Source organism: Aspergillus multicolor (assembly GCF_047715735.1).
Source record: "Aspergillus multicolor strain CBS 133.54 unplaced genomic scaffold BDW74scaffold_6, whole genome shotgun sequence".
NCBI classification, from domain to species: domain Eukaryota; kingdom Fungi; phylum Ascomycota; class Eurotiomycetes; order Eurotiales; family Aspergillaceae; genus Aspergillus; species Aspergillus multicolor.
In genome coordinates this window covers 336,413-363,324 of record NW_027395957.1, presented here as the reverse complement: position 1 = coordinate 363,324, position 26,912 = coordinate 336,413, and the positions used below count along the sequence as shown (strand labels likewise).

Sequence of the window (26,912 nt, the reverse complement as noted above, 5' to 3'; positions counted from 1 at the left end):
CTCTAGTCACACGATCCTGGGTCCACATGCCGATAGCCCTAAAACGAAGCATGGACCATGGCGAAGACTCGTCATCCCCGCGGTACCGATCAAAGCGCATCCAACATCGGCCTGTTTTGCGGGAGGGGAGTCAGCACTCCTCCTGGGTCTGATTGCCCTGCGAACCCTTCGTTCATCGGGATGATGGAATCGGCCGCGGGGAATGTCGAATCGAGACCACCGGAACAGTGCCAGGTGCAACCCCATGCAGCCCCATTTACAATCACCGGATGTGCCTGCGGAAGTGCTCAACGCTGCTGAATTACTTGTGCCAAATGCAGGCTTGAGGAATCCTTGTTGGAGCGCCTGGCTTTGGTTCCTAACCAACTCCCAGATGCGCCGAGTCTCGAGCTTCAGCATTTATAGCCGCAGGCCCGCCCCTTCGCGCGAGCCTTCTCCAGACCCAAAGGTAACAGGAGATAAATATGGGCAGCATTGAAACAAAAAGATCAGTTGTGGTGGACGACCAGATAACGACGTCATCTCAAGCCTCCAGTCAGCAACTATCCGAGTCTGTTCTGCAATCGGCCAGGAAGGCACCCAAAAGCGTAGCATGGTGCTTTGCATTCGCCTCTGGCATTATCCTATACGGCTATGATCTTGTCATCGTCGGAAATGCTCCCTCGATGCCTGTATTTCAGTTAGTCCACTTTGAATACCCCCAGTTCATCCATCTAACACCGTCTAGAAAAGACTTCGGGCGCCGCCTAGACGGCAAACTGATCATCCCGGCCCTCTGCTTTCTTTGTGGAACGTCGCAAACCCGATTGGTGGTATACTGGGCTCACTTGCAGGAGGGTACATCCAGGACCGCGCAGGACGGCGGCGATCGCTCACCATCGCAAGCATCGTGTCAGCCATCGGGGTCGCCGTGGCCTGCGTTTCCAATCTGCCGAGCGACATTAACGCTCGGCGATCTGTGTTCCTACTCGCAATTATCGTCCAAGGATTCGCAGTCAACCAGGCAATTTGTACCGTCCAGACCTACAATTCGGAAGTCCTCGTACCTGTCCTCCGTGGTCCAGCCCTGGGTCTCTTCCCCAGCTTTATGCTGTTGGGACAGCTGATAGGCAGTATCATCGTCTACTTCATGTCTCGCAGGCTAGGGCCAAACGGTTACAAGCTGTGCTTCGTATCCCAGTGGCCATTTTCTGCCCTTCCACTCGTGGTCTCGTTCTTCATGCCCGAGAGCCCGACGTACCTTATTCGCAAGAACCGTCTTGACGACGCGCGAAAACACCAGGGACTTCTTTCTTCGTCCGTCGAAGACGCAAATACAGTCCTTGAGCAAGCTCGTCTTTCTATCGAATTAGAAGACAAAACCAACAATGGCTCTGCACCAACATACCTTGACTGCTCCAAAGCCCCTCATCGTCGCCGAACAATGATCGTCTTATTCGGCGGCCTCGTCTCGATCCTCTTCGGCCTGTCCCTCCTATCAAAAGGCAGCTACTTCATGCAAGTTGTCGGCATGAACGCACACACCAGCCTGATCCTCCTCCAGGTCAATGTTGGTCTCGGCCTGCTCGCTAACATCGGGAGCATGATTACGGTCGCCAAATTCGGGCGCCGCACTCTCACCATCTCCGGTCTCATCATCTGCATTATGCTCTGGACGGGCATGGGAATCGCCGGCTGTTTCGAGGGAACCGGAACAATCTGGTATGTACCGTTACCTTCTCTACCCTACATACCGAACCCAACTCTTTTCTAATGACGCTACCAGGTACACCCAAATGACAATCCTCCTCATCATCTCCCTAACCGGACTAACCGTCTGGCCGGCCTCATACGCCTTCGGCGCAGAAGCATCATCTCTACAACTCCGCGCCAAATCTCAGGGTCTCAGCTGGGTCGTCCACTGTCTCTCGAACGGTGTGTTTGGGATCGTACTCCCGTATATCTTCATCGATGATGAGGGCGCCCTAGGCGCGAAGACGGGGTTCGTCTATACCGGGTTTTGTGTGCTTGCTCTGGGAATTGCGTGGAGGATTGTGCCTGAGATGAAGAATTTGTCGGCGATGGAGATTGATTGTTTGTTTGAGGGGAGTTTTGAGGGGGGGGGGGCTTGGTGGTGGTGAGGAAAAGGCGGGTGAGGTTGATGATGGGACTGGGAAGGATGAGAAGATAAAGTCATGAAGGTGTGGAATGAACCGGCTTTCTTCAGCTGCTGGGCTGTATAAATAAGTGGGTTGAGTACTTCTGCATCTTTTCAATTATTACGGTCTGGGATCCATGAGCAAAGCTAGATAGACATGCAGCTAAAAAGAGTCCATCGATGCAAATATAGACAGGGTTTTTGTGTGTACAACCGCAGCCGGAGCTGTCAACGCTACCGGATCTTTTTTATTCTTATCTATGCGAGCTAGCAATGAGTAAATGGTAGCTAACTTTTGATGCACTCAAGACAACTGGAGCCCGAACGGCGAGACCTGGCGTTTGTGTGATGAGTGCTCTCAAGTTCTCACCTACGACAACCGCATCGCGACTACCTTTGGAAAAAGGCCGCGATAAAAGCGGCCGTCCAAGTCATTCGGAGAAGGCAAGTCAGACAAGAACCCTGGGTATTGTATACCGTCGCGTAACATCGGACAGGCGGCGTGTAACAATAGGCCCCGAACGGAGCCCATAAAGTCCATAAACAAGTTTCTCATATCACGCAACAACTTCCACCTCCATAGTCTCACCCTCACCGGCACCAGCAACCTCAACAACCTCACTCTCTTCGATCTCCAAAAGTGCCTTCTTAGCAGCCGCCGCCTTCCCCTTCTTATGCACGCGCTCATCATTCGGATCAAACCCGCCATTCCCCCAAAGCGCCCAGTCCTCCGTCTCACGCATATAATCCTCAGGCGTGAACGGCGTGCCGTCAGCCTTCTCTTTCTCCAGCAGCTCAAAGAAGCGCGGGTAGTCGATGCGCGAGTGCCATTTGTCATTGACGCGGAAGCGGGACGATGCGATCAGTACGCAGCAGCTGTGTGCGTGTTCAGCTGCGATGCCGTAGTCTAATCCGCGACGGAGGAGTTCGTCGTTGAGTGAGACGACGAAAGCCGCGATCTCCTCGTAGAAGGGGACGTTTTTCATCGTCAACCCCGCGCCCGCGCTCGTGCTTGTGCCGCAGTATGTCACGCCCTTGATCTCGATGAAGCAGGGGAGGGCCTTCTCCACGAGGTTGGCGTACCCGACGACCTCGTCGTCGATGTTGAAACCCTTCACGAGCGTGAGACGGAAGACGGTGCGCTGGACGTGGCGCTTCTCGCGGAGGATATCAAGGCACCGCTGGAAGCGCTCCCAGAAGTCGCGGTGGAGGGGGCGGTCGATTTTGCGCAGGCTGTCGCGGTTGCTAGCATCGATGGAGACGTACAGCTGGGTTACGCGGTGGAGGTTCTGGAGCTGGTCGGGGTGTTGGGCGTTGCAGACGAGGAAGCTGGAGATGTGTTCGGCGTGGAGGAGGTCGAGGAAGCGGTTGATGTGCGGGTAGAAAATTGGTTCACCGACGAGACTGAGGGCGCAGTGGCGGATGCGCATTGCTTCGGCGAAGCGCTCGGCGCGGACGCCCGGGACGCCGCGCATCATTTTGATCTTCTTGTAGTGGCCTTCTTTGACGCCGTTGAAGATTAGTTCTGGGGAATCGATTTTCCAGCGCCAAGTTGTGCCGACGGGGTTGGTGCCGTGGCGCCAGCAGAAGACACACTTGTTGCTGCAGGAGAGGGATGGGGTTGCTTCCATGCAGAGATGCGAGCGGATGCCGTAGAAGGAGAACTTGTAGCAGGAACCTCGTCCGCGGAGGGCGGATTTGGTCCAGCGGCATATTTTGACACCAGAGTGGGAACCGACAATCGTGTATCCTTGTTTCGTGAGAGAGGTGTATGTAGGCGAAGTCTTGGGTACCATTTCCTTTTCAGTTGGCTGATAATCGCGAGAAGAGATTCCAGTGGTTGTGAAGTCAACTGGGATAGGTGAGCCCGCAACTTGACCGTCGGCACCCATCTTGATGTCTTCTAGATCGACCACAGCCTGAGGCTTTCTACGAGACTTTGACTTTTTAGAATCTGACTCTTCGTCGTCGGACAGCTCTTCGTCGCTCTCAAGAGGGTCACCACTTCCCGGAACACCTTCACCAAGGCCGCCGTTTTGAACGATATCACCGAGGATGTCCTGAAGTCCGCCAGACCATTCCTTGAGAGAAGCCTCGGCGTCGCTCTTCACATCACCGAAACCGAGAGGGTATGCGCGCTTCTTGTTGGTAAGCTTGGCCATCCATCTGTCAAGTTCCTTGGCCTGCGAACAGAACCCCTCCTCCTCAGTCGGCCATCCCTCTTTATCTCCAAATCCAAAAACAGCGTATCCAGCGAGATTCGACAGAGATCCCGTATCAATGCGGAAGTCATGGTGGGTCTCGTCAAGGTGACCGAGGAAGGTATCCAGGATAGTGTCGATGTTGTAGCTAGGAATAAGGAAACAGTAGACGTAGCGTGTACCGGGCGAGGTCGAAGGAGGTTTGGGTGCCGTCGTGAAGTAATCCTCGTAGTCAACTTCAGCCAGATCGTGAATCTGAGGAGGCAGAAGCCCGCGCTCGCGGTTCTCCGGGTCGGCCTGGCTCTGCGCGGCCGCCCGCAAATCCTCCAGCAAGACCTTGGCGTACCTCTCGGTACTTCCAGTCAACGACGCCCAGAAGATAATCGGCTGAATATGTGTCACAGCCTGCTCTTCATCATCGGATGTGGAATTCGAGCTTTTCCCAGCGGACTTCAACGGCTTCTTGCCGGTCACTCTCTTCGGCCCGGCAGTCGGCTTCGGCGAAACGCGGCCACTGGTGGGCGCAGCAGATTCCTTCTTTTCGGAGATGACGGGTTGAACACGCTTGGTGGTCTTTTCCGGGGACGAACTGCGCGGTGAGGGCGGGACGGAGGAAGCGGTAGCGGTCTTGGATCGAGTCTGGAGCATGCGACGGAGACGGACGATAACGAGGGCGCTGGCGAGCGCAACGAGGAGGGGCAGGCGGAATGAATGCCAGAGGGCCAGAAGACCTTATAGAAGAAACAGTCAATCTATAGCCTAGACATGGGAGTTAAACGGCGGACTAACCCTCGGCGGCGGTAGAATTTGCCATATTGAATGGGGAAGAAGTCGGTTATCCCCCTCTTGAAGCGGGGTGAACTGGTCGCGAAATGGGAAGATCCCTGGTTAGGAGGCGGATCTAGACAGAATCAAACATTGCAGGCAGTATATCTTGAAGCCTACAAAGACAAGGAGGACCGCGAGGGCGGAAAATGCTGTTGGACGTGGAAAAGTTGGCGCCGCGATGGATGAATAATTCGGGATTTTTTGTGGTTCAGCGATGAAAGAGTCGACACCTGAATACTCAGGTGTCAGTCACTCTCTATACACGGTCAAGAAAAATATCAAAATCATCAAGAAGATGCAATTGTCAAAAACAAACAATCATAGTATCTCTATACTACTCCTGACGGTATGAAAAGAGCTCAGTCGAAATCTAAATTGGCAGTACTACCTAATGTTACACCACCAAACACCTTAACTTCTAAAGCGCTCTATAGTGTTCGTACCTAGAAGACGTACGCGAGGAAAGAATATTGATTATTCTGCACAACTCTAAGCTCTTGCTTCTAGAACTATTGTGTAGGTCAAGGGGCAGTATTAAAGTATCAGAGATAAGCAAATTCTATCCTCTCATCCTAGCGTCTCAACTCTATATCTAGCAAGCATCCCCATCACCCCCAACCCTCCCCTTCATCATCTGAAAAGCCCCCAAAATCACCCTCCCCATCCCCGCGAACGACTTATACATCCCCGTCAGATCCTCCTCGCCCTGTCGAACCTCCTCCTCAGTAACCCATTTGAAATCCCTATGCTCCGCAGGATCCAGCTTCACCATCTCCTCCCAGCGCCTCTCCAGACTGGGAGCAACACCCCCATCAGGTAACGTATCAGTTGGGACTCCATGCCCACCCTCGTAGTTGGCGAGAGCAGGTTTCGCCTCATGCACCTCAACAATAAACGTAAACTTCACAACGAGGTCCACCCCATCGGACCTCTGCTTCACCCACTCCTCTTTCCCGGCAAGCTCAACGAACCGCGAAACATGCAGGCCGCTTTCCTCGAGGACCTCGCGCGCAACGCCGTCTAGGATGCTCGCGTCGTCGGGGTCAATCGAGCCGCCGGGGCCTTCCCATTGGCCGCCGTAGGCGTCTTCATAGGCGCGTTGGATGAGGAGGATGCGGAGTGGTGTGGAGCTTTGTGCTTTGCCATCCTGGTTTTCTGGATTGTTGGAAGGGGCGGTCCGGGAGAATATGAGGCCGCCGCCTACGAAGTATGTGTATTTGTTGTTGAGGGCGCGGAATTCGGGCAATGGGACGGCGAAGGCTGTCAGGTGCGGGGCAACTCTGTAGTTGTGCTGGGAGGGCATCCTGAGATGTTTTGAGCCCAATTTGAATCTGAAAGACTGGAGACTTTTCTTCAAGGGGCGCTCCTCATGGCATTTATTTATCGGTTCTGCCTGAGATTGTTGGAATGACTCACGAATGTTATTCATACGAGGTTTTGCGTTCCACGAGATCTAAGCAACACGGCCGCCCCATAGTATGACTCTATGCGAGGCAAATCCGATTCTCGATAAAACAGGCAGCCTGATTTCTGGGGGTATAGCTCTTATTTAGTTCGTGTGGCTAGGTACACAACAGCTTTCTAGCCATTGCAATTATGCTCGAGTGTTTATGCTACCAAATATATACTTTTTACCATAGGCTTACTATATACAACCATCAACCCTCGAACTCTGAGGGTTGTGAGTATCCAATTTGGTAGTCGCAGGCGATACGGGGCAGATGACTATCGTTGAATAAGAAAGCCCGCGAAGAACTGTCCAACTCGCTTGTAGTCATCGACCGCAACAACCGACGAAACGTCTAGTACCTCGATGAGCAAAACCACGAACAAAAAGGTAACGTAGACACTCACATTGATCAGGCCGGACTATCACAATAGCCCCGTTCTCTGTGTCAATCCCAAGATGCTCATAAAGATGGCCATGGACTCTATTGTAGGCCTCGTCGTCGAAGAAGATCTTATGCAAATCTACTTAGGGTTAGTCAAGCAGTCAAACAACCCTTCTCAGAAGCAGCCGACCTTTGATCTGATTCTTGCCAGTGACAGGATAGAAAGCCGAGGGTATCTGGTCCAGCTCGATATCATGTCGCGGTCCGTAGCCTACGAGAATCGGCTCGATGAGGCTATCGCAATCGCCATCTTGTAGCTGGAATGTCTTTAATGGGCTCTCGTCTGAGGCAAGGTATACACCAACCTGGCCAATATCAGTGAGACTTCATAGTGGAGGACTATATGGTATCTTACCGCATCCAACCGCGCCTTATTCCGAGGAATACCTATACCCCCAGGAAACACCATAACCCTCCACCGACCATCACTCCTCAGCGCACTAGCAAGCTGCACCGGCTTCGAATCACAATACCGAACAACCTGCGAACTCGGCAATCTCATGCCAACAACAATATTCCTCGCTAGAGACTCCGACAGTCCCAGATCGTTCGTGATAGCCGACTCGTCATACTTCGCCGTCAAACCAGCCGTATACTTCCCCGCCTTAACAAACCCCTCCTGAAACTCCGCAGGACTCGCATTCCCCTTCGTCGAGAACAGCTTCGAGAAGTACCGGTCAAAGTTAATCAAGTCGATAGCCACCTTCTCACGCTCAAGGACATACGTCTCCAACAATGACGCCGGCGCCAGACCTTTCAACACATGCGCTAGTTTCCAGCCGATGTTATATCCATCCTGTAAACTGACGTTCATGCCCTGCCCAGCCTTCGGCGAGTGCGTATGACACGCATCACCACCAAGGAAGACACGGAAGTCCTTATGAAAGAAATCGGCATGTCGCTGGCCAATAGCGTACGCAGACCACCAGACCGTCTCCGTGAACTCGACCTCGTACTGGCTGAGGATGTTTTTCGCAGCCTGCTGTAGATCTTTCAGCTTGACGTCCTTCGGTTTTGTTCCAGGCGGCAGCTCAATGTAGAACCGCGTCAGGTTCCGGCTTTCGCCTTCGCGCGGGATGATGAGTAGACTTCCTGCCTTGGAGCGGATGGAAGCCTTCTTCCGGATGTCCGGAAAGTCGGTGCGTGGGATCATGTCCATTACGCCCCAGACTGCGTCGGAGCTGTCGCCGATCATGCTGTACCCGAGTGCTTTGCGGACTGTGCTATGGGCGCCATCGCAGCCCTAGTCCATGCCAATCAGCCACAGCATCCATGACATTTTCAAGGCTGAAGGGTGACCTACCAGAACGTACTTTGCCTCAAAGGTCTCCAATTTTCCATCCTTCTCCGCAGTAACCTTAACCGGATACTCCTCTTCCAAATCCCCAACTTCCACACCCCTAACATCCCACCCATACTCAATCTCCTGCCCGTTAAACCGCCGCATCGCCTCAATGAACAACCCGTTAATGCGCGCCTGGTTCAGAATAACATGCGGACAGTGTGACAAGCCCGGCTGTACATCCGCCGCTCTCCCTGTTCGAGATATACTGTCGACTTCATCACCCGCGGCCCAAAACACCACCTCAAGCACATGGTAAGCTTCACGCAGCAACTCCTCGCTCATGCCAAAGCTCTCGAAGATCTCAACTGTCCGGCACTGCACGCCATCTGCTTGCCCCATTGTCATGGGTCCTGCCCTCCGCTCGAGGATCTTGCAGGGGATCCCATATCGCGCGAGCCATGTTGCGGCGCTGAGGCCTGCGGAGCCGCTGCCGCAGATTAGGACGTCTGTTTGGGTTGGAGATGGCATATTTGGCAGTATTCGCGATGGGTTCGGTTGTAATAGTAAAGTGATGATGGACTGCAAGCTCTCATAATCATATAGTTCTCAAGGTATGCAGATATGTTGCATCGGTCGTCTTTATGGCTGCTCGGAGTGACTCCGGGATGCGTTCCGAAGACCCGGGATCAATCCCGGAGGCGATCCATACTGACGATCACGCCTAGGTCTCGGTTGATCTGATCTCTGGTGAACCATTAGACTGGCCTGGATAATACGGGGTACATATTCGACCGCCAAGGTTGTGGCAGAATATTTAAGCAACGGAACTCGCCTCGGCATGTAGTGAGGTCGAGCAGCTGTTCTTATAGCCTTACGGCAGCTTCACATAATCAGGTGTCATTAAGCATATTCTAGATCGTTATATATGATGCCCATCAACCGCCTACCGAAGAAGGACAATCCATCAGGTATCTCCGAACGCCAGCGCCGGTGCAAATAACGCCTTCATCACCACCAAAGCGTGGGTGCAGGCCGAGAGGGTATTTTACAAAAAGTACTCGCTGCGCCCTCCTCGAGTCTGCGGTACATGCCGTAGGTCATCAGAAACAGCGCTGAAAAGTTTGAATGTCGGTTTCAGGTCGTCGTTGATCTCGCACACAGACGCCAAGTTTCCACACCGGTAGCAGTAGTTGGGCGCGCTCCATACGGTAACCACGTTGTTGTTCGAAAAGTGGTACTTGTATCCTTCGTTTACAAGTTGATGAGCTCGCGCGATGAGGGTTAGATCGTTCACGTGGCAGAATTCGTCTGCTACCTTGTCACCAAATAGCCAGCCTGAACGGGGTTAGTATCTGAGACAAACTTGCAGGTACTACCAACTTACCGGCTCCTCGAGGACTGACAGCCCATGTCTCGACCTCGTCTGGGTCCGACCACACCAGGTCACAGAAGGCACCCTCGTGGGGAATCTCTTGAGCTCTGGCCACCACGCGTACTTGATCCAGAGTCCTGATCTCTGGGCTCAGTCCTCCGTGAACGCACAGCACACGACCATCAATTATTGCACCAAGGGTCATAAAGTCAAATACTTGACAGCAAGCCTTCCATACGGAAGCATTTCCATACTTCTGTAGGCACTCTTCGTAGAAACCATAGACCTGTGTGATTTGGCGAGACTCGTGATTGCCGCGAACCAGCGTGACTCGGTCGGGGTACCTTTAACGGTCAGTGGTCGCCCATATTATAAGGTAAGAATAACAAACTTGGCTTTTAGACACAGCAATAAAGTCAGGGTCTCCAAACTGAAATATCCACGGTCCACATAGTCGCCGAGGAACACAAAGTTGCGGTTGACAGCTATTTCCGTCGTTCCTGAACTCGAAGACCGTCCTCGTTGGCTAGCGTTCTCTCCCTCATCTGCAGACGATGGCTTTCCCAGCTTCTTCCTCAACTCAGGGTCTGTTATCGTAGTCGGCGGCTCAATGTCGTCCGATGTAATGACGGCAGAGGAAGTCTTCGGGGGTTCGGCAAGGGAAGCATCAGGCATCCCTCCGGAGACGCGGAATAACTCTAGAAGGTCGTAAAATTGGCCGTGGATATCTCCGCAGACGGTAACTGGGGTCGATACAGGCTGAATATTGGATTCTGAGCAAACACAACTGTCAGCTTCTGAGCACATCCCGATCGGCTGGGGCGCAACATACCTTCCATCATAAACTCCTTCACAATCTCACAAAGCTGCTTCATATGTGACTCTGAGAGGTATTTGCAGTCTTTGGCCGCCTCTAGCCACTCGTCCGGTCCAGCATTGCGCTTCAGCTTCGCTGGCCCCGGCTGAGGGACCTTTGGGTCAGTCATGGCAGAAAATAACAAGGTTCAAAGAATGCAGTAAAGAATTAAAGAAGTCAAAGGTTCAGCAAGGTAGTCTTGAGCTCAGAACGTCCGCGATTAACAGATGCACACAGGAACGTGCTTGCTCCTTTCCCCGCAAGGGTGCTGGTTATCGCTGATTTGCAGTCACGTGCAAGATCATTTATTGCCGTCTGGTCAGCGGGGAATTTCAAGCTGCTCATGGCCCGTCCAAGGTCATCTGCAGACCTCAGCTTCACTACTTTGTGAACAGGCGCCATTCTTTTACTTTCGGGTTTGGGAAGGTGCTTCTCCTGGCAATAGCCCTGGTAGCTGGCCTTTGTTCGGGAATTCGCCTTCGGTCAACGCGCCTATCGGAGATTAGGTCGCAGTGACACTTCAATTTGAAGCATATCTATCATGACGCAAATCCTGTCAAAATCGAGCGGCGGTGTTCTCCAAATCCCTGCATCGGCGATTCAGAAAAATGCACCCGCACCCAAGAAGGCGCCGAAGCTGCCGGCCCCTCGATTGAAGCTGCTTGTGCGGCGTCTGCCCCCGGGGTTAACACAGGAGGAGTTTGAGACGGCGCTGGGCGAGGAGTGGAAAGTTGGGGCGGGTAAAGTGAGCTGGTCTCAATACAAGCCTGGAAAGGTGTCAAAAGAGTAGGTATGGTATAAACTACTATAGAAGCTGCGGCTAACAATCATGATTTATAGTCCAGCTAAACCCTCCCGCCCTTCTCGCGCATACCTCTACGTTGTTTCAAACGAACATATCGCCCCTCTCTCTGATAAAGTCCGGGGAATGCCCTTCCTGGATGCCCGCAACACCGCCAACGACCCTGTGCTTCTAGGCCCTCCGAACCTGGAATTCGCACCGTTCGCCAAAATCCCCGGCAGCCGTGTTCGCAAAGATGCTCGACAGGGGACCATTGATCAAGAGCCGGAGTTCATCCAGTTTCTTGAGAGCCTTACGCAGCCCATCACGAAACCCGCCGCCGACGCTGCCGCTGACGATGAAAGTAAGAAGGAGACTATAACCACCACGCCGCTAGTGCAGTACATCAAGGAGAAGAAGGCAAACAAGGCGAAGGAGGCGTCAAACAAATCATCAAGGTCAAGATCCGAAAGAGAACCCAAGGCCGAGAAGGTCCAATCGAAGAAGCTTCTCCAACGGCCTGAGAAGGAAGTCTCACCTGTCAGCGCTGAGAAGCCGGAGAAGAAGTCAAGGAATGACAGAAACGACAGGGGTGACAGGGGTGACAGGAATGACAAGGCCACGAAGGAGGCTGTGAAAGCGGCCAACAAGCAGGCTGCTAGTGTTGCATCAAAGCAGGCTGCAAAGGCGTCTTCTGCGCAGAACGCTTCCAAGGATACGACGACGCAGCCGGCGCCAGAGCGAAGGAGAGAGCGTGGAAATGTAGCTGCGGTGGGCAAGATACTGCAGCGGGACTTGGGATTGGCGCCGTCTAGTAACCGACGAAGAGGTGGACGAGGCACTTCTGGGGCTTCTGGAGAGAACGAACCCAGAGCAGAACCGGCCGCCGCTACAGAGATCAAGAAGGAGACGTCCACCAGGTCACAAAAGGCAAGTCCGGCAGCCCAGGACGCAAAAGCGAAGCGGAGCAACACCCCTCAGCCCAGCGAAACACCAACCTCTCAACGTTCCGAGACCAGCACTCCTGTCCAGCCTACTTCCACACCACGAGGTCCCAGAGGAAGAGGTAAACAGTCAGCAGCCACTACGCCTACAACGCCCACATCGACCGCTACTCAAGCATTTCTTAAGCACGCCAATCCGTCTCAGGGTGTGACCGAACCGCTGCTTGAGACCGCATTTTCACCATTCGGCAAAGTTGTCAAGGTGGAGATCGACAAGAAGAAGGGCTTTGGGTACGTTGACTTTGCGGAGCCCGAATCGTTGCAGAAAGCCATATCCGCCAGTCCCGTTACTGTCGCTCAGAGTCAGGTTGTCGTTCTGGAGAGAAAAGCGAACCCGGGAGCAGAAAAAGGACGCGGGAAAGGTCGCGGCGAGCCCAAGGCGTCTAATCCGACTGCGCCCGCGGAGGCCGGCTCTAACTCAAACCGCGGTGGTAAATCCAATGAAGGCACTGGAGGCTCGGGCTTAGGAGGAGGAGGAGGCGGTGGCGGCGGATCTTCGGGTGGTCGTGGACGCCGAAGTGGCCGGGGAAAGGGTGGTGGTTCTAAGGCTAACGGAGGAGGAGGAGGTGGTGGTGGTGGAGGCAGTAGCAACGCGAACGCATCTGAAGGCAAGAATGCCGAAACGAAATGATGTATCTTACCTTATGATATGATAATGGATCAATGAGAATCTACGATACAAAGTACAGTCCCTGCTCGACGCTCGAATTCCACGTGCCGCGCCGCCCTTGGCATCTCGTGTTACCTGTTGGCGGAGATTCGCGTGGAAGCCTGTATAGCTGCCTGGCCCCTATCGGCGCTTCACAAGCTCTCCTTACCTTTCTGATGCTACGCTTGACCTTAAGACCATTATCTACGCCTATTGCAAGGACTTTCCATCTCCTGGCTACGACTTGCCTCCAGCAGAAGTCCTCCCTCGCAGCCCGTCCTCGCCTACGATTCCAACCTCCTCTAACACCAACCATCCGCACCGCATCGTCAACCCCATCAACCATGCCTCCCAAAACCACAATCCCCAAGGCAAAATCAAAGGCAAAATCAAAACCATCCACAACAAAATCATCAGAAGAGCCACCAAACTCACCCCACAAACCCCTCCCAACCGACCTCCCAATCCACGCCTTCCCCGACATATCCTCCTTCACCACCTTCCTCTCGGACCACCACAAAACCCTCCCAGGGCTCCACCTCAAACTCGCCAAGAAATCCAGTGGCATTCCCTCAATCACCGCGGCCCAAGCCGTTGAAGTCGCGCTCTGCTACGGCTGGATCGACGGGCGCGCGAACGCACTCGACGACAAATACTGGCTTGTGCGGTACACGCCGCGGCGCAGTAGGAGCATGTGGTCTGCGAAGAATGTTGCGACGGTGGGCCGGTTGATTGAGGCGGGGCGCATGAGCGAGGCGGGGATGGAGGTTGTTGATGCGGCGAAGAAGGATGGGCGTTGGGAAAGGGCGTATGATGGGCCGGCGGGGATTGTGGTTCCGGAAGACCTAAAGGAAGAACTTGGGAAGGATAGGAATGAGGACGCGAAGATGGCGTTCGAGGGGTTGGGGAGGGGGGAGTGGTATCGGGTGCTGCATCGGTTGCAGACGGGGTCTGTTGCGAGGAGGAAGGAGAATATTGAGGGTATTATAAAGATGTTGGCGGGTGGGGAGGTCAATGTGACGGAGGCGAGGAAGGCGAAGGTGAAGACATCGCCGGGGAACTCGAAGTCGTTCAAGGTTGAGAAGAAGACTGTGGTCAGGGAGGGGAGAAAGAAGGATGGGCAACGCGGCGAGACAAGGGTCACGAAGCGGGTTGAGCGGGTCGAAGAAGCTTCATTGTCCGGTGGCAGTTCAAGGCAATTGCGGTCAAGAAACCGCGTTAAGTAGCGAAAGCCTTGCACGATCCAAAGACCTGAAGCTGCAGCTTTGATGAGTCTGTAGTCGCGATGAACTCGGAAAAACTGTGTTGGGCATTCGGCGGAGCAGCAGGAAGTCGAGAGAGAAAAAAATAAAAGTTGTCAGGCGGTTGCTGGGCGATGTACTGAATAAAAGTTACAAGAGAGAAAGATGTTCACGATCAAAGGATTCGATTTTATTTTCTAGCTAAACCCAACAATCCGATTCAACTCCGCACACCAGCATCAAGGTGAAAAAAGAGAAAGATGGAAAGCCTTTCAGACCTCCTCGACACCCACCAAGTCAGGCCGACCGAAGTCAAGACGCCTCGACAAGGTCAAGATCATCACCACTCCCTAGACCAGCGCCAACTCGGAACAAGCCCGCCAAAGCAGTTCGTACCGGAGAAGACAAGGTCGAGGCGGGAGTAAACACGGCTTCACTTTAGGGCATCGAGGACATAGAAGTCATCAGCAAGGGTTGGGGGTGTGGCTCATTAGATGAGCTCAATGAGGGACGTCTACTCTAAAGTGATTCTTTGAACTGTAGGCAAGGTGGTTAGCAAAAGATGCCAGAGAAGAGAGGGGATTCCCAATGTAGGGGGGAGGGGAACTCACGTAGAGTCGCTTGATTTTCAAAAGGGACGAGGGGGAGCACCCTTTTATAACTTTTCGGACGGTGCGATCTTGCGCTAGTGCTTAGCGAGAGTCTGACGAGGTCAGTGTGGATTTGCCGGTGCCGGCCAATCGTTGCCGTGGAAAAGATTTTTTGTCCGGGCTCCAGTCTTTCTAGAACGCCGAGGAACATCTCGATGGAGCTCTTCTCTTGCCCTGGCCAATGTTGATTGATTCTTTTACCTATGTCTTCAGGAATACCATTTCTATTGGCAAATATTATTACGTTCGCTGCTGTTTTCTCGGTCGAGATGTCGCTTGCAGAGCTGTTCCGTTGCTCTGCGGGCAGATGCGGCATGAGAGCTTCACGAGGAAGCCGAAGAAGCTTCGTCTGCGCTTAACACCGGCATCAATGTTGAACGGAGAATCCAGCTCTGTCTGTATGCCTTGAGGCCTGATAGACGGGCACACTGGCGCAGTCTGAGAAAGATAAGGCTACATACTACAGCACTATCTCGTATACCGTGCTTGGTGCCTCGAAGCTTCCTCAGAGCTAAACCAGCGCTGAGCTGTTGTCCGGGGCCGGTGTTATACGTAGCTCTCTACTTAATGAAAAATCTAGTTCTTGAAGAGATTCCTTAAAATACTTGAACCTGCCATTGCTCGTCGATAGAGCTCTAGATAGACTCGTATTTCAAGGTGACACGGAATAAGCAAAGTTATTCACCTATGGTCTATATGCTCGCGTGCTCGTCCTGTTGGCAATCCTCTTTTCCGGGAGATACCTCATACCCTTCAGGATATGCTGGTGTAATGAGTGGCATTGATGCGATACACGTCACTGATACGGCCGTCAGTTATATCCGTACTCTACCTACATGACCCGGTAGTCTGCGCTCTTCTGCAGAATAGCCAGCGCTCCTACAAGCAAACTCACTTGTAATCCGGCCCTTGTGTCGATCTTCAAGCACATTGTGTCGTACCTCTATTGTTATGCTGCTCTTATGCGCCATGCAAATGTACCTACTAGATAGGCCTGGCCCAAGCTCGTCCTTATCAGTGCGGGGACTAAGCCGACTGGCTCAAAGCAACTCCGCTGCGAACTTCCTCTTATCAACACCTCTCAGCTTGAACCGACATTGATCAGTTGGGCGTACCACATCTCATAACGTTGCCCTTGCAAGAATCCTGTTTAATCACTATGACCTGATGAAGGGCAGGCCCAATGCCGCGACCCAAAGTCCTCCCAGCCAACCGTCTCCGGGCCCCAGAAGCCTGTCTCGCATGCCGAGCCTCCAAGAAGCGCTGCAGCGGCACCTTTCCATGCACGAAATGCATTCGCAATGGACGCGCTGATACCTGCGTGCCGTTTCGGAGGTCGAGCACCGTTACTCCGCGGCAAAACGATGCGTACAGATTGACTAGTCCTGACGCTGGACGTCGGGTGCGGACATCGAGTATCAGCACTGCTAGCCTTCCGCAGCTCCTGCCGGCTTTGAATGGCACATCCGAAGCACCGCATAAGACACATTCTCGTATGCTACGGAATCGACAAGGTGAAAGAGGTACGGACTTACTCCGAGCTTGATGGCAGGCTACTGGATCCGCGTCGCTAAGAATCGATTCTAGTGTATATCGGGAGAGCGGCCTCACTATCATTCTTGCAACTACTTCGGGACACGGTTACGCAACATATCGGGCCATCTCAATTCTCGCACAATGTTACCAAGGAGGATATGCTGGAGACGGATACTCCTGATGATATACCGGTCCAGAATGATGTTGATCCTCAGGAGGAGCAGGCCTACCTCCGCGTCTACCAACTCGCGGTACGCTTTTCTTGTCCGCTCGGTGGACTACTTCACTTGGTAGATCGCAGCTCTAATAAGCTTCACACTAGACCAGCGGTTTTATCAATGTCCTCTCCGATTCGGAAGCCCATCAACTACTGGGAACAACGCCTCCGGCCCAAGAAACCCTGAACAAGAAGATGGCGGCACTACGAGACATCATGATCGCCATCGGGGCGCAGTCATCGAAAGATGGTCTTAGTCCGGCTGTGCGAGTAGAACGGTTCTTCTTCAAACGTGCCCAGTTATGCGCATTCGCAGGCATGTTGGAGAACCCAAGTATGGACCTGATCCGTTTGTTCATACTGCTGTCATTCTACATGCTAGGTGCTTGCCGTCGAAATGCTGCTTTCATGTACTTGGGCGTTGCCTCGAGGGCTGCTGCCGCTCTTGGTCTCCATCTCACTGCTTTCAGCCCACCCAGCGCGGATGAACAGCAGAGAAGGCAAGTAACCTGTTTATCCTGGGAGCTGCCTCTGTCTAACATAACTGTCTCCAGAACCCGAGTTTGGATGAGTCTCTGCACACTGGATCTCCTTGTCAGCTCGATACTCGGACGACCGCCAGCAACAGCCAATCTGCAGTCCGAACCAATCACGGATATGGACTCCATGCCCCGGCCTACCAGCGCTGCCGACGATAGCCTTGTCGCCTCGTATAATTTGACGCGAATTCTCGATGAGATCGTCTCTCAGCTATACAATGACAATGAAAAGGCAGCCTCAACAGAGGTGGCAGAATTACTGCTCGACAAGCTCAGGCAGTGGAGCAGCAACCTCCCTGAATCCTTGCTTTCCTCCCCTAGTACGCCCCAAGAGCGCGTTGCCGCGCAGGAGCACATCATCGGCAGCCTCCACATAGCTTGCGCTTACCATTTTGCCGTCATCATCGTGACGCGGCCATTCATGATCTCGGTCTTAGGAGTGCGTCTGGCGCGACTACAGTCCCCCGGGATAATCCATGACGACGCCCTCTTAGAGGACCCGGCACATACAAGACTCGCCAATGCTTGTGTCGAGTCCGCGCTGTACATGATTCAGACATGCCTTGAAGTACATCAATCCCGTCTGTTGCTAGGGAACATGTGCATTCTCAAGTGAGCAATATACCTCCATCTCTCTCAACCTGTCTAACCCCCATTTAGAGCCCTCGTGTTTGCCGCAGCCTTAATTCCTGGGTTCTCCATGTTCTCGCAGAAAGAGCTCGACTCGACCCTCGAGGAGGCATTTACCGGCGCACTAGAGATCCTCCGCGTTCTCTCTCAACAATCCGCCCAGGCAGCACACTACTTTGAGATTCTCAACCTCCTCCGCAACGCCATTGACGAGCAACGCCAGCGCCTTCGCGACAATCCACCCCCTCATACGGATAAAAAATACGTCAGCAAGCTCTTCAGTCTGGATAATCGGAGGGTTGGTGAAACTCAGTCGCAGGGAGACGAGGCGGCTTCCTCTCTGGCAGCAGTTCAGAGCTCGCTACCCGTCACCGGTTCGGCGACCACGGACGCGCCACCGCAAACTTTAGCTCCCGTTCCGCTTGCATACCAAAATCCAGGTTTGTTCGACCCGGCCGACCCCGATGTCGCTGCTGGGTTTCCCGGGTGGGAAGGCATGGAGTTACCACTATGGGACAGATTCCCCTTCATCGACGATTCGTTTTTGAATTAGCTGCAGCCCGTCATCTTCGTCATCCGTTATGCCTAGGGGGGGTTAGGTATTCATGTCACTCTTGGCTATGTTTGTACTATGCGTTCAGCGTCTGTTCCATTTTGTATTTATGCGCATATATTACATATGTACATATCTGTATAGGTGCTTTTATGTACCCATATACCCACCAGCTTCATCTATTAATCTTTTCAGGTGCCTATTTGAGTGGAGTACTCCATTCCCGTCCTTTCATCCGTCTTGAATCAGCCAGCCAGTATACACATCCAGTTCCCCCCCCCCCCAACCACTAAGGCGTCTAGAATATCACCGCCGCAGCCCTCCCCGCCAGCACCACCAGAACCCCCGAACTAATCACAAAAACACCAAAGCGCAACATAATCCAATTCCTTGTGACATGGACAAAACTATGCAGAACCCTAAGCCCCACATACATCCATGCCAGCGCAACATCAACCCCAAGTTTGCTCTCCTCGTCACCCCTTACATACCGCGCAAACGCCAATGCCAGCACGATGGCATAGAACTGCGTCGGCTGCTCGTGCAGGTGGTTGTAGTTATCTGCTTTCCAGCGGACCGAGGCGGGCGTTAACTTGTCCAGGTCGCTTTTCGTCATTGTGTTCGAGGGCGGTGGGGACATGGTGCTGAATACTGGGATGCGTGTGATGTACATCCAGAGTTCCATTGTGAATGTCCAGGCATTCAGAACGATAATTGGGCGGAGGAGGGATAGGCTTAGGATTGGGGAGGTGGATAGGGACATTTTGGATGGTACGGTGTTTCTGAGGAAGTTTTGGGGTTGGACTTGCTGAGGATATGATGCATGGGACGGTACTTATGTAGGCTGCGGTTGACTAGGTAACAATGTTCTCCTGCATCGTGTGATGGCTTCCCCTCCTTTTCTTGGCCGCTTCGTATTTTTGTTAGGCGAGGGTTCAGATATGCTGCCCCTGGGTTTTGGGGGAGCGAGTTGTCAGTTATTGTTGATTCCTGTCGAGGTTATGGTGGAATGGTGGATGTAAGATATATATGGGCAGCCTCTGGCCTTTGTACAGAACTGGGTCCGACGGGCAAGTACAGAGCGCAGCTTGAAAATGGCAAACATACGGCCACCCTACGTTTTCCCGACCGTAAGAAAACATATAGCCGCACCGAACAACCATTTAGAGCCCTCCATAGCACCATGTCAAGCGAGGTAATCAGTTCTGCTGAAGCTCTTCTGATCGTGAAATATTGTTATAATACGTACTATATAAATTATTACTATTAATATCAAGTACATACGACCACAGGGTGTGGAGAACAGGGCTTCCCGTCCGCTCAGCCGTACTTAAGCCACACGCCGGCTGGTTAGTAGTATGGTGGGTGACCACATGCGAATCCCAGCTGTTGTATGTTTTATTCATTTTTGATTAGTCCTCCACCTTTACTGACGTCTGCATACGTCTTTTTTTTTTTATTGGCTTCATACACCAGTATTCCATACCGAAGGTATCGGACCCAGTCCCCTTACCCTTTTTAACGAACGATCTGTTTGCCTCTGCTACCCCTAAAAACTGTGCGACGGTGCTAGCCTCCCATTTCTATCCCCCCATCGATCCACAAACACCCGCATCACATCAAACACACTATCTCCAAATTTATCCAGCCTCTGCCTCTCTTACTGCATACCTCGATATGGATGTTCTAATCGATGACTCAAAAACAAGTCGCCCATACAACGTGATCGTTGACACACCGCCACCCGCTCTCTACGAATCTACTCAGGGCTGCACAACCCCAGCACCGCAACTTGGAAGCTCAACACCAGGGTACCTAAACATAGACAACCATCCTCCGTGACCGCAGACCTAGACAGTGGTCTGCCCACCAAGACACGCGCCATGTCGCCTAAAAAAAAGCGACAAATATTTGAAAAGCACCGCGCTGCCGCAGCATCGCGACACTCCTTGGTCGGCCAAAAGTCACGGTCCTTGGAACGACAGCCAGCCCCGAACATCCCCAGCTGCATTGAGAGCTGCAAAGCCACCTCTCAACGCCCCGGAGACGCGAGCTAAACAGCTGCACTGGAAGCATCAATACCGACCCCGCCTTTGATGCTGAAGAGACAGGATGGCCGTCAGCTGCTCGTCGCCTCTGCCGTCCAGGTCTATGACGCACAAGAACCCAAGGTCAAACCGACGCAGCGGATCCAGCGCAGCCTAGAAGAAGGAGTCAAAGCGCGGGTGGTCAATGTCGCGGCAGGCATATAGGACTACCGCCGGGTCGCGCGTCTGAAATTCTCGGGAGCGATTCTTGTTGCGTAGATGAGCCAGTGGAAGAGCGACTTGCTTTAGCTGGCCTCGTCGACGAGCTAGACTGAGCTGATGGTGCTTTGGCTGCGTCTACGCTTCACAATCCTGGCTGTTGCCTGTGCGCTGCCTAGACCATGGACTGCAAAGGTATCGACATCGGCCATTTGGTCCGTTTCGGTGCATCGGACAAGCGGCACATCTAGGCTGCATTGGTGGCGGCAGCTGCAATGGCTGAGTTAGTTGAAGGTACACGCGACGGCTCGCTCCGTATGATTGGGAGTCGAGTCATGGACGATGTCTTTTGCGCCGACGCCTGGGAGACTCAGAGGGAGCTTGAGCCTGCATAATCAGCATTGGAGGGAGGCGGACTAGCGGACCTTCTACGGGCTGCTCCTGGAAGAAGTCGTCCTGTTGAAACTCGATTGTCGAGTGCAGACGACCATCAAGAGGCCCGGTCGCTCTGCTCTGCAGTCCAAGCTAGGTATGGCTTTCTAGAGCAATACACCGCAGGTCTTTATCCGGACAATGCGCTATAATTGCCTCGGTCATGCCCCTGCCGCCAGTTTACCGAGCCGATAGAGCACGAAAACGCCGCCCCCCGCGCCGGAACCAACAATGTGCACTGCGTGCGCGAGCCTCTCGCCACCCTGTCTCATCCAAGGCGTCCTGAAATCATCATCCGCACCGAAGGCAAGCCGGGGGTATATCATTTATTTCCGGTGCTCTGACTGTGCCCTAGCCTACGGTATCCGCTGGCTGCGAGGGCGTCGGCTTCTCTGCTGGCGGAGCGGGAGCCCTCGCCGAGCCTGCGTGAGTGGCGGTATTACTGGTGATATCGTCATGAAATGACACGGGACTGACATGAGGGACCCGGCCTGACAACCCATCTAACCTTAAGCAAGTCGGCCCAGTGGGCGCATGATTTGGACTACATATGGTCACCACTAGTCAGCATTCATTGCTTTGCCCTGCCTTGTGTCCTCAAGGGTGAAACTGCTGAACCTTGGTAAAGTAAGTCGACTGTTGGCTAGCTAGCCAACAATTACCTCGCTTGCATTGGCGCATGCGGCGAAGCCAGCTGCAGCAAAATATATGTCAAGCGCGATAAAAACTCCCAGCTTGATTGCTATCTCTAGACACTTGCAACCATGTGGCTGCGTGCTAACCGGAACGGTCAACCCACGCAAGCAACCCGGCCAAGGCCAAGACCAACATACAAGCAGCTAGCTAACCAGGAGATCTATTTGTGGTTCGATGATCATGGCATAAGTCTTGCTCGAAAGCTCAACGGTGTTCTCGGTAGGTGGGTGAGAATCCCGAGCTCGAGCTTAACCTAGGGCTAGCACTGGGCGCAGCAAGTGGCGGATTCTCTTCCGTGAATGCGTCCACGTACCTCTGGATGGAAATGGCAAAGGAACCAGAGCATCTCGAGGCTTTCTTCTGGCTTATTTGTGTGGGAAATGCTCTGATTTGCGGCAATCCATGTCAGGTGATGGTACGCTTCGACCCGGCTCCCTCCTTCTCGCGACTGGAAGTCCGTCTTGCAGGTTGCCCCTTGGTGCGACTCGAGTGGCGCAAACGTTGGCAAGAGGTAGTTTTTTTTTTTTTTTTTTTTTTTTTTTTTTTTTTTTTTTTAACACAGAACGAAGAGCAATGAATCGCCATCGCGGGGTCAAGATTTGTACAAGCGTGCTACCAGGTGCGGCAAGTCCCCCCCAGAGCTGGAGCCCAGCCGCGGAAACACCTCCCTAGGCTTTAATGGTATTTCCAACCCCTTAGTCTAACGGTGCCTCGGTACCTCCTTCTTCTGAGAGGCACGGCTGTCTTGCTGTCTTGTCAAGCACCCGGTGAGCCGTGCATTCACGATTGTCAGAGAACCGATGTGCACCGCGCTGCTGAAGCTTTCTGTCCGTCTCCATCAGCCTTGTTCAGTCGCGCCGGAAGATGAGTGGACAGTATTTGGCAACGCCAGGATCGCACCTGCAAGTCCGAGGAGAACGGGGTTACGGGACTGATATTGTAGGGTTATGTTAGGTTCGGGTTGACATGATGCGCAACATGTCACCATCTGATACTCTGTATGTCTGTTGATCTACGAACCAGTTGTACAAGTCGTACAAGCATTGGTGGGCCATGGCCGTAGCAAACTTTGCCATGTTCTACGTTTCTTCGGATATCTTGTGTTATGTGTTAGTTTTATTAGTTTGAGTATCTGATACATGATGCGTTATATCCATTAAGATCCAGTTCCATGTATCCATTCCACTTCTTGCGTTGCTATCATATAGCATGCTTGCTTGCAAACACGCCGCACTATCAAGACGATATTGCCACGAGCTCAAGATTAACAGCCGCTGTGTTCCACTGGCAGCTGCCTTTGTAATGCAATGCCAACAGCAGAAGAGTGTATTGTAAGGCTCATCCTACCCCTCGACTGTGAATAGGTCCTCAGGCGCTTGTCGCCGCCGGATTTCACCCAATGACACCGTGACCTTAAAGCGAAGGTGATCGACCCATTCGGTAAAGGAAACCGTGTCGTACTTCGCATCATACAAAGTGAGCAACGATTCCCGATCGCCGCGGAGCGGGTTACGGAAGACGATTTTCAGATCCTGGTAGGTCCAGGTGCCTATTACCAGCAGCCGGAGGGCACAGGGGTCTCGAAAATGGGTCACAATCTCACGCATGAGATGAACTGCCTCTTCGGCCTTAACTCGTTTTTCGTGGAGCTCGAAGTGTCGGTCACTCGTCCAAACTATATCGTCCAGATTCAACTCCCTCAAGGTGGGCAGGGCGGTGGATAAAACCCGCATAAATGTTGGTAACGAGGTCATGATCTGGCGCAGCGATAGTGCGGACAGACGTGTAAACTGAAACTTGTTCGCCAGCGAAACGAAGTGGGTATCTACCAGGCCGAGAGCGGTTTTGCTCTTGCAAACTTCGGCATATTGGCCTCCGGGGCATGCCAGATGTAGGCTCTCCAGGTTTGGGCCAGCCTGGCTAAGTATGGGCAGCAGCCGGTCTGGATTTGTGCCTGGCCTTGGGTGCTGCGCGGCGGAGGGTTGGAAATAGGGCGCGAGTTTACCCTTGAGCATTGCGCGCTGTAATTTGTTTCGTTCATTCTCTTGACCGTGGACAGAGCAAATGTTCAGTGATAGATGGCGAATGTCATACATAATCGGACGGAGGCTGTTTTCTTCATCCTGCGTAACGGACAATCCATCATCTGCCATCAAGCCATATGCCTGAAGAGTTTCGACCCGAGTGTTGGTCGCACCTATTGCAACCATCAGGCTTCTGAATAAGCGCGATTGAAGCAAGGTTGTGTAGAAATGCCTGGTAAAGTCGGGGTCTGGTTCATCAAACATGGCGCCAGTGGGCGGGTTTATTATATCAAAGCCCAGTATTTTCTCCAACTTCTGCACTCCTCTTACTTTCCGCTTCGCATTCTCGCGTACTGTGTCCGATACGCGGTTCCCATAATAGGTGTCTCTCAACCCTATTGCGCAAAGATTTGGGAAAAAGGGGAGACAGTGAGTCAGTGTCCTTTGAAGTTGTGTCATGTCGCTACTTCTGCTGGTATCGTCTACAGATCCCAAAAGGACTTTGAAGTGGTCCGCGATGGCATCCTGGTATACTCGGTGTTGTTTTAGGTTCCTTTGATCAGGTTCGAAGCGGGGATCTTCACGTATCAGCCGCCCGTTGCGCACCGGGCGCCCTTCGCACAAGGGAAGGGCCCCAGGAGGGAATCGCTCGCGGGGATTTGCACCAGGTGCGAAGTAGGGGCCGGGAAGCCGGTAAGCCCTCTTGTCAAGCCGTGTGATATCATTCAAGGTCCAGTCGTAATGGTTGCCAAAGAGGGTCGGTAGAATCCACAACTCCTGCGCCAAAGTTAATTGCAAGATTGGGATTTTGTCAAGAGAAGCAATGCCTCACCTTGACATATGTTCTAAGTGTCTCAAAACTAGTAAGTTCTTCCAACGATGTTAGCCCATTGCTTGTTAGTGCCAAATAAACCTCGCTAACCTCTTGCTTAGCGAACTGATCGTAAGAGGCCGACGCGAGAGTCCCGCAGGTTAGGCGAGCAGAATACACGTCAGTTCGCCCGAGGAAGCGATAGATGCGATGCAAGATCTCGGGTGGAAGGGATATTATAGACGCCATCTATCATGTTTTCTCGAAGGAGGTTGAGAAGAAAAACAAGGGACAGCGTTCCTGTAAGATACAAGTGCACCACCCGGAATATCCATCACCCGGCCTGTTGCCGAATTAGGAAAGGGCTACTAAAAGCTGGAGCCCGTGGGCAGGATCCATTGTCAGAAGATTAGAGTTCTACATTCACAAATATTCTATAAGGATCTACAGAACTCCAACACAGAGGTAAGTTTCCGCCCACAGACTGCTGCAATCGTTCCCAACGGCAGGATTCTACTGCTCGATCTCCGCAACGGTCACCCCCTCAGCGGCGGCAATACTGGCACATCCATCGCCAGAAACAGCAAAGTAGAACTGAGCACAATTAGATACCATCCCAGTCTGGATTGGTGTTGGAGTGGTAATCCCATTTCCCGTCGTGGTACTCGTAGCAGTCACACTCGAACTCGCACTCCCCACAATACCCACACAGACATAATCACCCAAGCCCAGATATGAGCAGCTTGTGCCAACAGCTGGATTCCAGGCATAGAAGTCCGACAGAGATATGCCTTGGCCCTCAGCAATCGCAGCACAGGTGTCGCCTGATTCCACCAGGTGGAACAAATCACAGTTGGAGACCATCCCTGTTTGAATAGGACTGGGTGTTGTGATTCCATTCCCGCTGCTGCTGCTGCTGCTACTGGTGGTGGTCACAGCAGCTGAGGCGCCAATAACACCCACGCAGACATAATCGCCGAGGTCCAGATAGGCGCAGGTATTCCCGACAGCCGGGTTCCAAGCGTAGAAATCGGCCAGAGAGATGCCATGATTGGCAGCGACAGTCGCGCAGTTATCCCCAGAGACAATCAGATAAAGTCCATCGCAGTTTGCGACCATTCCGGTCTGGATGGGGGCAGGGGTCGTGATACCATTACCGGATGAGGTGGTTTCTGTGGGCGACGGCGCAGAGCTTTCGCCTCCGCCTCCAGTTGTGGTTGCGCTACCCGAGGCCCCGGCTGATGAAGGAATAGAGGTATAGGTCGATCCGTTCATGCTGGTGCAGAGGGACATCCCGTCATTGAGCCAGTCGCATTCTGGACCGACAAACGGGTTCCAGGCGTACAATTCGGCCAAGGAGATCCCGGCGGAGGAGGCAATGCTTGTGCAGGTGTCGTTGTTGGTAACAATGTAAAACGAGGTGCAGTCGGCGATATCGGTATCAATGTCATCGGTTGCTGTGGGAGAGGGGATTGATGTGGTTGTGGTTGTGGCTGTGGTCGTAGTCGACGAGCTCGTGGTGGATTCAAAATTGACCTCGACGCAATAATCGTAGCCGGACAGAATTACACAGGTAGCAGACAATTCGAACAAGAACGGATTCTAATGCCGGGTCAGTGGTGAAGCCAAAAAAAAAAATTTGACAAGCGGAATAAGCGTACCCATGTGGCAAACTGAGTGAGGGTGATATTGTACTTGGCCTCAACCTCCTCGCACGTCAAACTGTCAGTACTGACGTACATCCAAGCACTGCAGTCCGAGGAGGCGCCAGGAAATGCTGTATCTGGAGGAGCAACCAGATACCCGGCAGCGAATTGGGCAGCAGCCACGGTGGCCGCGATGAGAGAGAGCAGGTGCGTTTTGGCAAGTGCGAACCTCGGGAATGATGCTTGTAGCTGAGTGGAGATCTCGAACGGCGCAGCACGGAGCTATGTATATATACGGCCGATTCATCGTTCACTAGAAGGTAGGACGTGGGATTAGCACATGAATTGTCCGGATAGCACGGAATTCCTCGTTAGCTGGACTGCACCATTGAACGTGGTCCATAAACCCGGCTACTTTAGCGCGGTAAAGCAAAATTTATTCTGTTACATGCGGCAAACTGCTGGCATACTTCAGTAGGAAATCGTGTATATGAGCCCTGGGCATATCACGTCGTGACACGGAAAACTCTTCCAAATCGAATACTGCGACCTCACACTCAGAAGGCGCAACAGCCAAAAGGCACTTGACTCTCGACCCCTCGAGGTTCCTGTTTCCGCTCGGCCATTGCCGCATTGCAGATCCGATGAGGCTCTGTTAGATCAGGCGCAATTTGGGGTCCAGGGGT

At 52.9% G+C, this 26,912-nt stretch overlaps 12 protein-coding genes across 12 annotated transcripts; 5 read left to right on the top strand and 7 right to left on the bottom strand.

Moving 5' to 3' along the window:
- Positions 1-464: 464 nt before the first annotated feature.
- Positions 465-2,120, top strand: BDW74DRAFT_189735 (uncharacterized protein; the record flags this gene model as incomplete). Its single annotated transcript, XM_073732046.1, has 3 exons — positions 465-679; positions 751-1,701; positions 1,766-2,120. 3 exons carry the CDS (start codon positions 465-467, stop codon positions 2,118-2,120), a joined length of 1,521 nt encoding a protein of 506 aa, XP_073585934.1.
- A 75-nt stretch (positions 2,121-2,195) lies between these two features.
- On the bottom strand, positions 2,196-5,300 carry BDW74DRAFT_148749 (flavodoxin and radical SAM domain protein). Its single transcript, XM_073723773.1, has 2 exons — positions 5,128-5,300; positions 2,196-5,069 (listed from the first exon to the last, which is right to left on the bottom strand). The coding sequence occupies exons 1-2, from the start codon at positions 5,150-5,152 to the stop codon at positions 2,695-2,697; spliced, it is 2,400 nt and encodes a 799-aa protein (XP_073585933.1). The 5' UTR covers positions 5,153-5,300; the 3' UTR covers positions 2,196-2,694.
- Positions 5,301-5,758: 458 nt separating this feature from the next.
- Positions 5,759-8,871, bottom strand: BDW74DRAFT_189734 (putative phenol 2-monooxygenase; the record flags this gene model as incomplete). The annotated part of the gene is made up of 5 exons (XM_073732045.1): positions 5,759-6,497; positions 7,017-7,137; positions 7,189-7,363; positions 7,414-8,301; positions 8,362-8,871. The coding sequence occupies 5 exons, from the start codon at positions 8,869-8,871 to the stop codon at positions 5,759-5,761; spliced, it is 2,433 nt and encodes an 810-aa protein (XP_073585932.1).
- A 452-nt stretch (positions 8,872-9,323) lies between these two features.
- Positions 9,324-11,050, bottom strand: sitA (TOR signaling pathway phosphatase SitA). The gene is made up of 4 exons (XM_073722039.1): positions 10,548-11,050; positions 10,107-10,488; positions 9,728-10,059; positions 9,324-9,678 (listed from the first exon to the last, which is right to left on the bottom strand). The coding sequence occupies exons 1-4, from the start codon at positions 10,699-10,701 to the stop codon at positions 9,389-9,391; spliced, it is 1,158 nt and encodes a 385-aa protein (XP_073585931.1). The 5' UTR covers positions 10,702-11,050; the 3' UTR covers positions 9,324-9,388.
- BDW74DRAFT_121990 (putative nonsense-mediated mRNA decay protein Upf3) lies at positions 10,870-13,007 on the top strand. Its single transcript, XM_073722040.1, has 2 exons — positions 10,870-11,357; positions 11,412-13,007. Exons 1-2 carry the CDS (start codon positions 11,113-11,115, stop codon positions 12,985-12,987), a joined length of 1,821 nt encoding a protein of 606 aa, XP_073585930.1. The 5' UTR covers positions 10,870-11,112; the 3' UTR covers positions 12,988-13,007.
- Positions 13,008-13,349: 342 nt separating this feature from the next.
- On the top strand, positions 13,350-14,231 carry BDW74DRAFT_175983 (YdeI/OmpD-associated family protein; the record flags this gene model as incomplete). The annotated part of the gene is made up of 1 exon (XM_073728478.1): positions 13,350-14,231. The coding sequence occupies one exon, from the start codon at positions 13,350-13,352 to the stop codon at positions 14,229-14,231; it is 882 nt and encodes a 293-aa protein (XP_073585929.1).
- Positions 14,232-15,091: 860 nt separating this feature from the next.
- Positions 15,092-15,465, top strand: BDW74DRAFT_148743 (uncharacterized protein). Its single transcript, XM_073723772.1, has one exon. The coding sequence runs from the start codon at positions 15,100-15,102 to the stop codon at positions 15,253-15,255; it is 156 nt and encodes a 51-aa protein (XP_073585928.1). The 5' UTR covers positions 15,092-15,099; the 3' UTR covers positions 15,256-15,465.
- A 558-nt stretch (positions 15,466-16,023) lies between these two features.
- On the top strand, positions 16,024-18,655 carry BDW74DRAFT_148741 (Zn(II)2Cys6 transcription factor; the record flags this gene model as incomplete). The annotated part of the gene is made up of 5 exons (XM_073723771.1): positions 16,024-16,419; positions 16,484-16,683; positions 16,755-17,149; positions 17,204-17,800; positions 17,849-18,655. Coding segments are annotated over exons 1-5 (1,793 nt in total), but the record flags the coding sequence as incomplete, so codon positions are not given.
- On the bottom strand, positions 18,652-19,394 carry BDW74DRAFT_148739 (MAPEG family protein). The gene has a single exon (XM_073723770.1). The coding sequence runs from the start codon at positions 19,132-19,134 to the stop codon at positions 18,670-18,672; it is 465 nt and encodes a 154-aa protein (XP_073585926.1). The 5' UTR covers positions 19,135-19,394; the 3' UTR covers positions 18,652-18,669.
- Positions 19,395-19,778: 384 nt separating this feature from the next.
- On the bottom strand, positions 19,779-21,068 carry BDW74DRAFT_148738 (uncharacterized protein). The gene has a single exon (XM_073723769.1). It carries the CDS (start codon positions 20,380-20,382, stop codon positions 20,131-20,133), a length of 252 nt encoding a protein of 83 aa, XP_073585925.1. The 5' UTR covers positions 20,383-21,068; the 3' UTR covers positions 19,779-20,130.
- A 2,020-nt stretch (positions 21,069-23,088) lies between these two features.
- Positions 23,089-24,829, bottom strand: BDW74DRAFT_175980 (F-box protein; the record flags this gene model as incomplete). The annotated part of the gene is made up of 2 exons (XM_073728477.1): positions 23,089-24,546; positions 24,602-24,829. 2 exons carry the CDS (start codon positions 24,827-24,829, stop codon positions 23,089-23,091), a joined length of 1,686 nt encoding a protein of 561 aa, XP_073585924.1.
- A 195-nt stretch (positions 24,830-25,024) lies between these two features.
- Positions 25,025-26,860, bottom strand: BDW74DRAFT_166705 (uncharacterized protein; the record flags this gene model as incomplete). Its single annotated transcript, XM_073726595.1, has 4 exons — positions 25,025-25,067; positions 25,098-26,182; positions 26,242-26,455; positions 26,697-26,860. 4 exons carry the CDS (start codon positions 26,858-26,860, stop codon positions 25,025-25,027), a joined length of 1,506 nt encoding a protein of 501 aa, XP_073585923.1.
- Between the last annotated feature and the right edge of the window lie 52 nt (positions 26,861-26,912).

Bases quoted from the DNA above. Each gene is read 5' to 3' on its own strand.
- BDW74DRAFT_148749 (XM_073723773.1), bottom strand. From the start codon at position 5,152: ATGGCAAATTCTACCGCCGCCGAGG. The intron at 5,070-5,127 runs GTTAGTCCGCCG...TTCTTCTATAAG, and splicing joins AAATTCTACCGCCGCCGAGG to GTCTTCTGGCCCTCTGGCAT.
- sitA (XM_073722039.1), bottom strand. From the start codon at position 10,701: ATGACTGACCCAAAGGTCCCTCAGCCGGGGCCAGCGAAGCTGAAGCGC. The intron at 10,489-10,547 runs GTATGTTGCGCC...GTGTTTGCTCAG, and splicing joins GAAGGAGTTTATGATGGAAG to AATCCAATATTCAGCCTGTA. The intron at 9,679-9,727 runs GTAAGTTGGTAG...AACCCCGTTCAG, and splicing joins TGTCAGTCCTCGAGGAGCCG to GCTGGCTATTTGGTGACAAG.
- BDW74DRAFT_121990 (XM_073722040.1), top strand. From the start codon at position 11,113: ATGACGCAAATCCTGTCAAAATCGAGCGGCGGTGTTCTCCAAATCCCT. The intron at 11,358-11,411 runs GTAGGTATGGTA...CATGATTTATAG, and splicing joins CCTGGAAAGGTGTCAAAAGA to TCCAGCTAAACCCTCCCGCC.
- BDW74DRAFT_148743 (XM_073723772.1), top strand. From the start codon at position 15,100: ATGTCTTCAGGAATACCATTTCTATTGGCAAATATTATTACGTTCGCT.
- BDW74DRAFT_148739 (XM_073723770.1), bottom strand. From the start codon at position 19,134: ATGTCCCTATCCACCTCCCCAATCCTAAGCCTATCCCTCCTCCGCCCA.
- BDW74DRAFT_148738 (XM_073723769.1), bottom strand. From the start codon at position 20,382: ATGCAGCTGGGGATGTTCGGGGCTGGCTGTCGTTCCAAGGACCGTGAC.